This window comes from Egretta garzetta, unplaced genomic scaffold (assembly GCF_000687185.1).
Source record: "Egretta garzetta isolate BGI_Z169 unplaced genomic scaffold, ASM68718v1 scaffold235, whole genome shotgun sequence".
NCBI classification, from domain to species: Eukaryota; Metazoa; Chordata; class Aves; order Pelecaniformes; family Ardeidae; genus Egretta; species Egretta garzetta.
This window is the reverse complement of record NW_009259792.1, coordinates 1,007,801-1,021,095: the sequence shown is the minus strand read 5'-3', so window position 1 is coordinate 1,021,095 and position 13,295 is coordinate 1,007,801. Positions and strand designations below refer to the sequence as shown.

Genomic DNA, 13,295 nt, shown 5'->3' with positions numbered 1-13,295 from the left:
AATCCCCCAAAGCAATACGGTCAAAACAGTGAAACTATTTCTACTATTTATTTGCCTTTGCTCCCTGGCTCGTGTGCACATTGCTTTTTCCCCTGCATTAAGATAATAGTCCTATCTACATTACTTTACTGTGTTCAGATACAAATTTGATCAGTCTGGATCATTAGTATTTCTTCTCTGTTACAGTAGTGCCTCTTTGTTCCAATCATACCTTGTTGCCTAGCGGAATGGCGTGTGCGAACATAACCGGAGAGAGAGCATGAAGAATTAATAATGTTAGAATATCTTGCTTAGAGTAAGAAGTATGAATTTGAATTCTCTTCCACTGTTTCAGTGATGTCTGGAATTTCTCTGTTAGAAATAAACAAGATATTCATTAGCTAATTGTTTATGTAACAAACATCATTACATAAAATTATCATCTAGAGGCACCAAAAGAAGAATTTTAATTATCCAGGTGAACTTCAAAGCAAAACTGCACTTCGCGATTTCTATGGTTGCCTTCTCGACTTCACTCGTTCCTGATATACGGGCACTGCACAGTTAGTAGCATGTTGATTAGCCTGACCCAATTTTTGGTCTATCAAAGACAATTCAAAGCAGCAGCTGATCAAAACCAAAAGGCCAGTTGGATAGGTTCATGGATGGTAAACCAACGGTATCAGTGCTGTGGGCCAGCTGCCAGTTTCAGGGCATCCACACAAGCCTCTGTTTGTTGAAAGGATGAGCCACTCCAAATGCTGAAACTAAAAAGCTCTGCCTCCAGTACTAAGTAATCGCTCTCCTGTTCCAGAGGCCAAATGGAAAAAAAAAGAGTATTTCCGAGCCTTTCTGCCAGATGCTAAGAGCATAATGCCTACAGAATAAGGTCACTTCCATAGGTGGAAAAGCAGCAATACGCTAAGGGGCGCACTCCACTCCAAGCCCCGCACCCAGTAGCAGACGTTGCCTCTCTAAGAATTCCCCAGCACTGAAGGGCTGCCGCTCTTGAGAAGCGGCAACTTTGAAGAGTCACCATTGCCACCTGCTGCAAGAGCTCCTGCTCTACAGCCCAAACTCATACCAAGCTTTTCCACTGCAGGCCTGGCAAACAGGGAAGCTCCTGTCCTTCAGCCTGCTGGCTGCAGTCAGCCTCCCAAGGTGCATCCAACCCACATGCCACAAGTGGGACAACGATGGCTCAGTACAGCCAGCGTCCTTCTCCAAAGCCTCGCTTCAGCTCCAACTCTAAATTAAAATAAAGTAAGCTATGCTGAAAGCGTATCCTAAAGCCTTAAACACAATCCTTGCTGACATTAGAGAACTACTTCTACAGGACTCATAGCTCATTTCCACAAATCTCATCGAGCACCACAGGCATCATGAAATCTTTAATGTATCTGTTCTACCACCGAAGGAACATTCCCATCACATAGCCAGAAGGTTCCCTACAGAGAAAAAAAAAAACAAACCACAACAACTTTCCCCTACACGAAAAGGTCCATAGCAGAAGAAAACTGAAAGGACAATGCCCAGGCTTCGGTTTTCAATACTACTTGTGCCGTCCAGTTGCCCTGCAGAAGGGCTGGGCAGAGGGGTACTCGAACAGGGGAGGGGGAGAAGGCAGGATTTCTGTGCTTGCTTTTGCTCTTTTGCTTCAACTTCCACACCCATCTCTTCTCAGAAACAGCCTACTTCCTTTCTAACTTTAAAGCTTGACATTCCCTTCATCTTATCGAAGTCAACATAAATATTTTTATGTGGACAGTGACCATGCTGGCAACAAAAAAAAAACCCCACCAGGAACTTTGCAGACAAAAACCCCATATTCTTTTGTTTTTGTTGTTGCGATTCCCCTGGGAGTGAGCAAAAAGCAGTAGGTGTGTGTCCGCCTTTAAAATATCAGTAGCACTGAAACTTTCAGAGAGAGGATGCCTACGCCGCAGCCTGCTGTGTTGAGAAAGTCTGGGGATCAGCGCAGAGCTAGCTAGGCTTGAGTGCTGGAAGCAGCCTAGCTGCGGCAGGGCTGCACGCAGCCTCCACAAACGAGTTTGTTGACAACTAAGTGAAAATTAGTCTGCAGTGAGCTGTGGGTCACTGAGGACAGACTGCTTCTAGCATCTAAGCCAGACAACTTCAAAGTAGACTTAGCGTTTTCCAAGCTGCAGTGCAGTCTGCAGTGCAGTCTCCATTGTAAATATCTCAAATCTTTGTACTCGACATTTTAATTCAGACATCAGAAAAAAAAAAAAAAGAAAAAAAGGCAGATTTAACCAAAGCAACAAAGTACAGAAAGTCCAAGTAACATGAAAGAGATTACAATTCCTGTAATGTCTCTGTAACCCTTTTGTTCTCTTTTATCCCATGTTCCTGGGCCACACTTTCCAGATGCTGCAGCTTAAATCAGGCTAATCTAAATCTTACCAAAGTCAGTGGAAAGCTTTCTGCTGATTTTATGGAAGACAAAATTTTGCTTTTTCCATTGCTACTATCATGAATAAGGATACAGTAAGATCACTACAACTTTAATTTCTTGCATAGTCTTATGTTGAACATGGACCAGAAACTAAAAGACAGTTGCTCCAGGCATAAGCTCATATCAATGCAGGTGTAATCCCTAATTTTAAAAAAAAAAAAAAAAAAAAAAAAGTGTTCTTAAGTCAAAAAAGAAGAAAAAAATTAATAAACAGGTGAACATTTTACTACTTCGAAACACTACAGGAAACATGTCCCAATGCAGGCAAGGCTGCTCACCTGAACCATTTGTCCGAGTTATTCACTATTTCATCTCTAAATCCAGTATTAAATTGTTAAGAAAAAGCTTCTTATATTAAGAAGAATCTCTTGCTGGCAACACAAAAGCATCTGTACAAAGTATATATGGTATCACCTGGTAACAAACTAGCAGGGAAATAAAAATCATAATAACCTCTTGCAAGTAAAAGTGGTTTTATTTCCAGATATTTCCATTGGCTACAATGTTTGACTTAGAATGAAACCGAATAGAGGTTCAAAATTTTACCTCCAATTTGTAAATCCTTTTTTTCCCTGTTCCATTCTTTCACTGCTAAGAATAATAAAATTAGAAACTAATGTTGTCTCTATATTTGTCCTTTAAACAGACTGCTGAATATCACTCTATTACATCTATGAGCTCTTCCAGATGATCTGTGAAAAGCATACTTAAAATTCCTCTTTCAAACTTAATTTGCAGTGATTTTCTTGCAGTAATATGAGAATAAATGAAAAAGAGAATTGATTTCAACAGTAAGCAATTACACACAATGACTTTTCTACAGCAGTTGTCTAATTAAGAGACCACGAGCCCAGCATATCAAGCCCTAGATTTAAGCATCATTTTTGAGGTATTCATATGACATGCAAGATGCACAACTTTTTCTATTGTTATGTTGCAGATGCACCAAAATACTTGCTACAAACTTCTAACCCTTCACAAAAAAAAAAAAAAAAATTATACTTGTATACATGATTTGGATCTGAAGAAAAGAAACAGCTACTGTTCAACTGAGTAACAATATCTGAAGATTATCAACATCAATAAATAACATTTACGGCAAGGCTGAGCTAAAAAGTGCCACTGGACTAAAAATATCTCGACAAAATTAAGAATGAATGATTTGTTATGAATATGAAACATGCATATGCACAGATGTCAGTTATATAACCCATTTCTTGTATCATTAAAGAGTAAACACCAGCCTATTCTTTACGCTTATCCAAACGCAGTAAAAAGCAAGCAGATTTCTCTCCCATATTTCTCTCCCCTAATTAACAGATTTTTTTTTAACTGCACGTCTTTTACTACTGCAGCAGAATCTCATCTGCCTCCTTTTTCTGAATTGCTACATACAAATGCCTATTGCTCCCCAAAGGCTTTTCTAAGAAGCATCTGTAACAAAAGAATTGTAGGTGCATACCTTAACCTCTTGGTTGGCAAAAATCTCCACATCAACCCCACAGGCAACCAGAGTGGAGACATCACAGTCCATGCTACGGGCTGGCATCCCCCCCTTTTGTACACAGAGTTAGGCAACCTCAGAGTAATAAACGATTGGGAGAAAAGGGGGGGGGGAAAAAAAATTAAAAAAAAATCTTCAATTCAGTATCGCAATTGAACAGTCCAAAATTCTGTTTCGATGCTGACAATAACTGCAAGCTTCTGACACGAGCTCGTTGCACTTAACTGAGTTGCTCCTTGCCTTTCCCTCGTACACCCACCAACTGAGCCGGCACAGCATAGTAACAGCGCTATTCCATCTCTCATGGCAATGACATCACCACAAAGACTGACATAAGCTAAATCTATTTTTTCAACCCTTTTATCTCTAGGCAGCACAGTGGATCAAATTGAACATGATTATGTGCTAAATCTGAACTCGGACTAAATCAATTCAAGCAGCGTTCACTGGCAACTGAGTCATAGCTGTTGTTTCAGCTGAGCGCTTATGTTGGCAAAAAAGATCGCCTGACACAGAAAGCTCCGCTCTGAGCGTAAAATCACCCAGCATTTAAAGCCACTAAGCTCAGGGTAACATTCATTACTTTATCGTATTTGAAAATCTACAGCAGAGCACAAATGAAAAAAAAAAAAACAAAACAAAACAAAAACCAAACAACAAAACCTTCAGCATTCTGCTTTTAATAGCACTAAATCTTTTTTAATAAAACGCTCTACATAACCCCACCCTGGAGATTATAGAGAACCTCTGGTCCTATCATCAGGAGTGATCAACCTACTGCAAAGTCGATCCCAGTACTTAGATATACAAGTTGCAGTATATGACTCATTTTCAGAAAGATCAGAGGCATAGCCACGTGTGATTTGGAAGTCAATGCCCCTTCAAAGAACAGAACATGAAAATTTGCCTTGAAATTAAGACTTCACACCGGGAAACCTTCACAGCATCTGCCCTTAGGGTTACTCCTTCACAAATGTAATAGCATTCAACTGAAAGAAATAGATTTAAGTAAAGTGAAGAACTTCAAGCACCTGCTGACTCAGTGGTCTGTTTATTCTTCCCAAATTTATTTTTTAATGATAGAAATAAAATATCTACAAATTTGGGACTTCCAAATTTGATCTTTACCCCAGACTTGCACCATTATTTTTTCCCCTAATGTTTCATTCTTGTGATCCATAAATTAGTTTTAATTGTTGCAGGCCTAGAGATGACATTTATGGGTAAGTCAGATTAAGAGGCTGTTGCTGTTTAACCCGGCCGGCAGCTGAACACCACCCAGCTGCTCGCTCACCCCGCTTGCCCCCCACCCCAGTGGGATGGGGGAGTGAATTGGGGGGGGGAAAAAAAAAAAAAGTAAAACCCATGGGTTGAGATAAAAACAGTTTAATAGGTCAGCAAAGGAAAATAATAATAATAATAAATAATAATAAAAGAATATACAAGTGATGCACAATGCAATTGCTCACCACCTGCTGACCGATGCCCAGCCCATCCCCAAGCAGCGATCGCTGCTCCCCAGCCAACTCCCCCCAGTTTATCTACTGAGCATGAGATCATTTTGTAAGGAATAGCCCTTGGGCCAGTTGGGGTCAGCGGTGCTGGCTGCGCCCCCTCCCAGCTTCTCAATGGCAGGGCACGAGAAGCTGAAAAGCCCCTGACTAGCATAAGCACGGTTTAGCAACAACTAAAACGTCAGTGTGTTACCAACATTATTCTCCTACTAAATCCAGCGCTATGCCAGCTACTAGGAAATTAACTCTATCCCAGCCAAATCCAGGACACAGGCAGAATTAAAATAAAACTATTGATATAAACCTAGCAGCAGCACATAGCTCAGTTTAAGAGACCGTTCTGCTTCCTCCGCTTCATTGCTAGATATTGCAGCTTGCACCACCTTCTGTGATGCTGCACATAGTTTTAGACAACCCAGTTTAAATATCAGTAGCAAACTATCTCAGGTACATATGCTGAACCACAAGACACTTTGGGCTGCAGACTACCATACCCTTAATGAAACTCAAAATGAAGACACCTGGGGGAAATATATCAAGTTCTTTGCACCAAAACTGTGGATCCGGGCACCTAAAAGCAGAAGCAGCTTCAGATTAGACTCAGGCTACCTGGCTTCCTGTTGTATTCTTTCGCCAGCACTGTAACTTTGGTAAGCGCAGGGAATTCCAGAATAGCTGACGACAGAACAACCTCTGCTGAGAAATCTACTCTTTACCCCTGCGACCTGGCAGTAAGGCTGCAAGGTGTTGCAGAACAGCTGAGATCTCTTATCAGAACATCCTTTTCCAAGTTCTATTAAATTATTTGCCCGCATTTTAACTTGCACTGATAGTAGCCCCCTCAGCAGTAATCACAAACTAGGATCCAGAACCAGGACAGAAACGTATCCCAGCACTAAAGATTTTACAGACCAAGACTATGCCAACCAACAGAAATGGGTAGGGTAGTACAAGGCAGCAAATGAATCAATATGGTTTATCATGACAATCAGTGCACCAGTCACTTAATCACTGTCAAGTTTTCTCATAAACTTGAAAAGGGGAAAGACTTTTAAGAAAGAATTTGAAGTCAACATTTTTGTGCATGTTTAGAGGAATTTTACTTTATATATTTGAATATCATGTATATGTGATATCATAGAAAACAAGTCATAAAGATGCCTGACTGAAGTTCTAAGCAGGCAGCAATGGAAAAATCATGTAATCAGAAAACTATAATGTTAGTAAATGGTTATTGAAGAGCTGGAAGGAAACACTGAGAGCAAAGACGAGTCATGTATACCTGAGCCTAATCAAAGGTTTAGCAGTATGGACCACCAGGGCAAAAAACATAACGGACATCTGAAAAAGGAAAAGATCCAAGAATTAGACGATGCTGATCCCCAAGATCTAGAAAGGCGTCTGAAGTGAAAGTGATGCCTGGCCTGAGTGTGGTTTCAGAGCAGCCACAGGAAAAAAGACCTTACAATACAGAGCTGCACTGGATAGTTCCGTAGCAATTTATTCCTTTTCTTCATTTTTAAAACTGTCACCTATCAATTTCAGTAGCCCATCTCCTTAATCTCATGAGAACTGGTATGGTGTGTGAACTGACCTGTTCCACTTCCATGATTATTCTTCTACTATTCATCGCCTTTCAAAGCAGAATCATTGCAATTTTTCCACTCCACCTGAGTAAGGAAACCTTACTGAGTTCACTATTACTTTGATTTCTTATTTCTTCTTGCCTATTCCTAAGCACAACCTATTTTTTTCCCCTTAAAAACCACTCTAGCTCACTAGGGTATTTTAGTGAGCTCTTTACAGAGACAACATAGTTGGTTTTGCTTCTCGAAAACAAAGATTACCTAACAGAAGAACTCTACATGAGCATTTGAGTACTTCAACTTACATATTTCAATATACGTCATATTCTATTTGTTACTACTCATGTCTCGTTTGAAAGCCAGAAACCGTGAGATTTTTTTCAGGGCACTCTGTAACTCCTTATGGGCTCATCTAATGTTAATAAAAAATTGTCAGATAATTTAAAATTGATGCATATGAACTGCTTTCTCCAGACCAGGAGACTTGTTTTTCAATCAAATTTAAAGATCCTTTCAATTTCTTTCAAACAATTCTTAACTCTGGTTTACTAAATTCAATTCAGCAAACTCCCAAGAAAAAAATAAAGCCATATTTCATGCCTATTTTAAAGTATCATATTTAATAAACACAAACTGATACAGAAACATAACACACTTCAGCATATTCAACCTACTTTCAGTAGGTTCTCCAGGTCACAAACCGCTACTAATCATAGCTTTTGTACTAATGTGAGCAGGAAAGCCTTGTTGGCAGGTGCTAAGCCAAAGGATTTGTGGATCACATACATACACAGAATTAAAGAATCACAGAATCGTTTAGGTTGGAAAAGACCTTTAAGATCATCGACTCCAACCCTTACCCTAACCATGCCATCCCACCACTAAACCCTGTCCCTAAGCACCTCGTGTGCCTGGCTTTTAAATATCTCCAGGGATGGGGATTCAACCGCTTCCCTGGGCAGCCCCTTCCAATGCTTAACAACCCTTTCTGTGAAGAAATTTTTCCTGATGTCCAATCTAAACCTCCCCTGGCGCAACTTGTGGCCATATCCTCGTCTTACCATCAATACCTTTAAGCTTCACCTGAAAGTTTAAGGCTAGCCAATATATAGAATATTAATACCAACCAATATGAGGAGATTATTTTTTTTTTCCCCAAGTAAAACAGTTGGTGCCGAGGACCGGACATCAACAGTATACCTATTTCAAGAGGAATTATTTTAGGCTAGCTCTAATATGCCCTGTGGACTGGTACCCAGCAGCAGCACAGTAGAAGCAGTCCTGGAAGCAACCTATGGTTTGGGTTCATCAGAAGGGAACCCACATGCAGAGCACCATGAGCCAAAGCGCAGAAGGTGGAAGACCATTTCAGAAAAAAATTATGTGAACTAGAATGCTAATATAAGCGCATCCAAAAGTAAATAACCCTACTGCTGTCCCCTACCAATTTTACATTGGGCTTAAGGCCGGGACCACTAATTCTGAGAATGGAAAGAAAGTAGACAGTTCTGAACAGTCATTCAGAAGTTTTTCGTTTCAGCTTTTGTCCATAGTACCAATTGTGCATGGAATTAAATGGGCACTATTCACTATGTGTGAATATTTCAGGGGAGTGAACTGAAGAGCAGTTGAGACCCACTTGTATATCTGGGCAGAGTATGGAAATACCAAGTTTTTACAGTTATGTGTAGAGCCATAAAACAGCTTCCAGAACTCAGAATAATACTGATTCAATGTAACTCTGAGTGGTATAGTTCCTTCACAAGAACCAACACAATCCCATAGCATCACTAGACTATCTGATGATTAACATTTGATGATCATGTCTTATAAATCAGCAATCCCCTTCAAAAAGGCAGAAAGTTTACAAAATCAGAAGGAAAATATGTCATGTTGTTCCAGCCAGGGACAGTCTTGGGTTCTGGATTTGTACAGTGCCTGCGACAACAAAGTCCTAGTCTACAACCTTTACTCTTCTGCATGGAGTTTGTTTTTTACAGCGTTACTATAGTTATAGCTATGTCTCAGTTTAATGTGTATAAATTGTATCATAGATTTAAGACTTTAAGCTCAACTATCATGTCATTAAAACAACTTGTGCAAAATCTTGACCCTCCTTTTGCAAGCAAACCATTGCTTATTTAGCCTTAGGGAAACTTCACTGTACCTGGACCTCACAGTAGCATCAGTCACATTGTAACCAAAAATACCAGTTAAATTCAGAAGCAAGTGTGACATTTTTTGCTCACTGGATGATGCTTGTGCTCATTATTACTAGTAATAGATTATTTCTGTAGCAGCTCTGCTTGCAGGTGCAAACCATATTAAGGTGTTGTACTAATTCAGAAAAAATAAAAACAAACCCTGTATCAGTGACCTTTGATACTTGAATAGAATACTGTAAATAGATTCACATTACATCCAACTCAAATGTTTTTAATGATGTGCATCTTTATCGATCCCATTCAACCACTACACAAGTCAAAACTGAGCTCCCTTATATACCTGTCGCTAGGAACATACTTTTCATAGAATCGTTTAGGTTGGAAAAGACCTTTAAGATCATCAAGTCCAACCGTTAGCCTAACACTGCCATATTACAAATATAATCTGATTTTTAACAGAATTATAAAAGATAAATACTTTTAAAAGCCCATCAAAATTTAGTAACGTAAGAGAAAGCCCTGAAAAAAAACCCAGAAAAAAAGACAGTTCTTCCAGTTTCTCTGCCTGCAACAGAAGATAAGAAAGGCCAACCAGATACAACATTCTTCAGGAGCTAAGTTAGCTCCTTCAAAGAGGTCCTTCATTAAGACATTAAAAGAAAGTAGAATACTTAAGACTGAGTAGGGTTCAGCTCAGCCATAGAAGGAAAAAGAACATGCATAATTATTTTTTTTCTTTATGACAGTAAGCACTGGCCTGTGCTAAACTAGATTACCCTCAAAAGGATGGAAGTAACAGATAAATCCAGCCAGAGGAACACACCAGCAACACATCAGCCCAGGAGAATCTGGACCAAGAACTGGGAACCGAGGGGAGAAGTTACCCTCATCTCTAGCTACGCTGCAGTTTACGCCCTGTATATGTTGAAGGATAAAAGGCTGGCACTTTCAGGACACAATTCAGAGAGAGGCGTCTTAAGTTAAGGGAGATGTGAAAGCAAATGAGATACAATACATTACCCGATGCTGTGAGCCAACGTCACCATGCTAGATGAATTCACTGTTACCTGGAAGCAATATTCTCGCTCTTAATTCCCAAACAGAATGGCCGTCAAGTGTTACTCTGCTGAATTATGTCCATTTTAACAACGTTGTGGGGATTTTAACTCCTGATGTATACCCTTTTTAACAAATTAAAAAGCTTGAGATTTCATTAATGTCCATTAGCAAACTTCTCCATGAACAGAGTCAACAGCTGAAACAAGTGTGTTAAGCCAGAGGAAGCCTATCTGTACATACTTACTCTTTCCTAGGTTCTAAAATACTATCAAATCTTCATGAATTTTTAGAGGCTACAGAACACAGAAATATCAAATATATAAAACAGCATCTAGAACATCTTTAAACCCTCCAAAGATGATAAATAGATGAATTATACATCAAATAAAATATCTTTTAGATAAAAAATTTAACTGGCGTTTACAAAAAAGAAGGAACAACGAACTATCCAACAGCTACAAACTCACTGATTTTTCCAAGATGAGTTTAGCCCCCAAGCTAAAGTTACTACAAATTCTAAATGAGCAACAATTGCAGAAAAAAAAAAAAAGGACTCTGATTCACCCCTTCTGATTTTTCCAAGATGAGTTTAGCCCCCAAGCTAGTTACTACAAATTCTAAATGAGCAACAATTGCGGAAAAAAAAAGGACTCTGATTCACCCCTTTTCATAACAATAATTGTTCCTATGGTTTGAAGATTTTTAAAGACACAGAATTTTGGCCAGACAAAAAAAGAAATCTGAAGTTTAATTAAACTTAGAATAACCCTAAGTCAGTAAGTTCCTCATACATGCAGAAACTCCAGAGCTTGGAAAATCCGTAGCTGAACCATGCCTTGGCTGGTCTTGCTTTTTGAGAGGTAACTTTTCTCTATTATAAGTGATACTTTGCTTTTCTGTCAGTAATAACTTTGTAAGTCACAGTCCTAGATCTCAGAATCTGACTGTCCAAGAGTCAGAAAATAAAGCCAATCATAAACATTATGAATGATTTCCCCCTCCTTTAATAAAGATAATATCAAGCAACTCAAAAACCCACATATGATAATGTGAGAATGCTTCAGTGACTGAATAAGCAACTGTATCACTCAGCCAACATCATTCTGCTGTCTCATTTAGCTACATACAAGTTTCAACTCTGAGTCAGAATTGTTCAATTACTTTTAACGTGGCAGCGTCATTCATAGTCCTTAGCTTCCTAGTTTATACAGGGAGGCGTGAGGGGGTGGAAATCAATGCACATGTCTTCCCTCTACTACAAATGGTTACAAATCCTTCTCTGTGCCAGATCCACACAGGCTAAGGACTGCTATGGTTCCAGACTACAGAACCCTCTCTCGTAAGATGAACTGCCGCAGCTCAGAAGTCAGGACATCCTTGATTTATTTGGTGAACAGATGACCACCCACAGAATACATAACACGCACCTGAATCCCTGATAACAGAAGAGGATCATAACCCTGCAATGTAAGCTAAATTTATTTGCAGTCTATCTACACAGTATCATAGATCATTTAAAACTGAAACCTATGCAATTTAAGAAAACTAAACATAGATCTCCACATCCTGGTATATACATTGCCATTATAGGTGACAGATTTGGGACTTTGTTTCATTGCTTCAGCATGGATTGCTAGAGCAATGCGAGATGCCTTTGGGTATCTAAGACACACACAGGGGGTTGACAAAATATGATAAAGGACCTCTGGAAGACCCTCCTCTTCTGAACCATCAGCCAGAGGCCCTGAGAGATTAAGATATTTAAATTAGCACTAAATACACTCAAAGGACTTGAGTGGAATTTTGCTAACCAGTCACTTGACGCGTAGTTTAGGATGGGCTGAATTGCTCTCTAACCTCCACTGACTGCTAACTAGATTTCCAGCAACTACAACAGAAACTTGAACATATAGTGCATATGTACAAGCTGACATTTAAATTTAAGTCTTGATCTTGAACAGAATCCTACACATAATGTTACCACTATGCCTCAGTTTCTTCAACAGCAAGATAGAAATGGTGATACTTACCTGCTGCGCGGATGTATGGCAATGTTAATGAGCATGTGTAAAACAGATTTCCCAGGCATGTTTTTAACCAATGAATTTTAATGTTATCTTTAATTTTCTAAGATACTGCAAAACAGGTGACGCAATTACATATATTTACTCTTGCGGTACTTGAAAACAGAATTAAAACTAGTTCATACATGGATTCTGTAAGAGACTGCCACACGCACACAGGATGCCACGCTCCGAGGTCTCAGGCACCTTCTCAGTTCACACTGGGAAGATGGAGGTGCTCACAGGCTGGCACGGGAGCCAGACACTGAAGAGATGGGTTCAATTCTTCACAGAACTACCTTTGTGACCTTGGATGAAGAACATGCAGGAACACACATTCAGAAGGGCTGAGAGCCCTTGTCTTTTATTTGGATTGTAAGTGTAAGCTGGGCAGGACAGGTCCTCTCCACTACTAGATGTTATTTAATGGATGATGCCAGTTGGGATAGGCCTGTAATACTCCTGCCTAAAAATGTGATTTACAGTTATCCGTGAACTCTGTTAACAGTTTCAAAATGTATTTTTAAATAATCTCCATTTACCCTTACTTGTCTCAGACTAGCAAGGGTATTTAACATGCCTGTATGTTTTCCTTGTCATTTGAGACGCTTCATCACAGCAAAATGCCCTTGAAAGAAGAGCCTGGAATACCAATGTTCACTGCTGAGAGAGAGACCAACCTTATCTCTCAACTGCAGCCCTGCACAGGACACGCAGGTGAGAGATTTAATGGCTGTGCTGAGAGAAAACAGTGCTTACTGCCAAGCCAGCAAAAGCAGTCCAGTTCAGAGGGGGGGGAGTAAACTGTCAAACAGCATGCAGTCAGACAGCAAATAACAAAGCAATGAATAATAGGTTTTTTACATAATTGCTATTTTGTCCTGATGATATAAGGTAGGTATTTATTTTGCTGCAACACTTTAAACCAAATAGTCTCTTCTAAACCAAA

General features: G+C 39.6%; 1 protein-coding gene across 2 annotated transcripts in view; it reads right to left on the bottom strand.

Moving 5' to 3' along the window:
- Positions 1 to 13,295, bottom strand: part of RCAN2 (regulator of calcineurin 2) — an 81,980-nt gene that overhangs the window by 33,928 nt on the left and 34,757 nt on the right. Inside the window, exon 1 of one of the 2 annotated variants that reach the window (XM_009639619.1) lies at positions 3,918 to 4,004. The exons of the other annotated variant lie outside the window; for it this stretch is intronic. Within the exon in view, the coding sequence (XP_009637914.1) occupies positions 3,918 to 4,004 (87 nt within the window). Of the gene's footprint in view, positions 1 to 3,917; positions 4,005 to 13,295 lie in introns of those variants that run through there. 2 annotated transcript variants of the gene reach the window in all.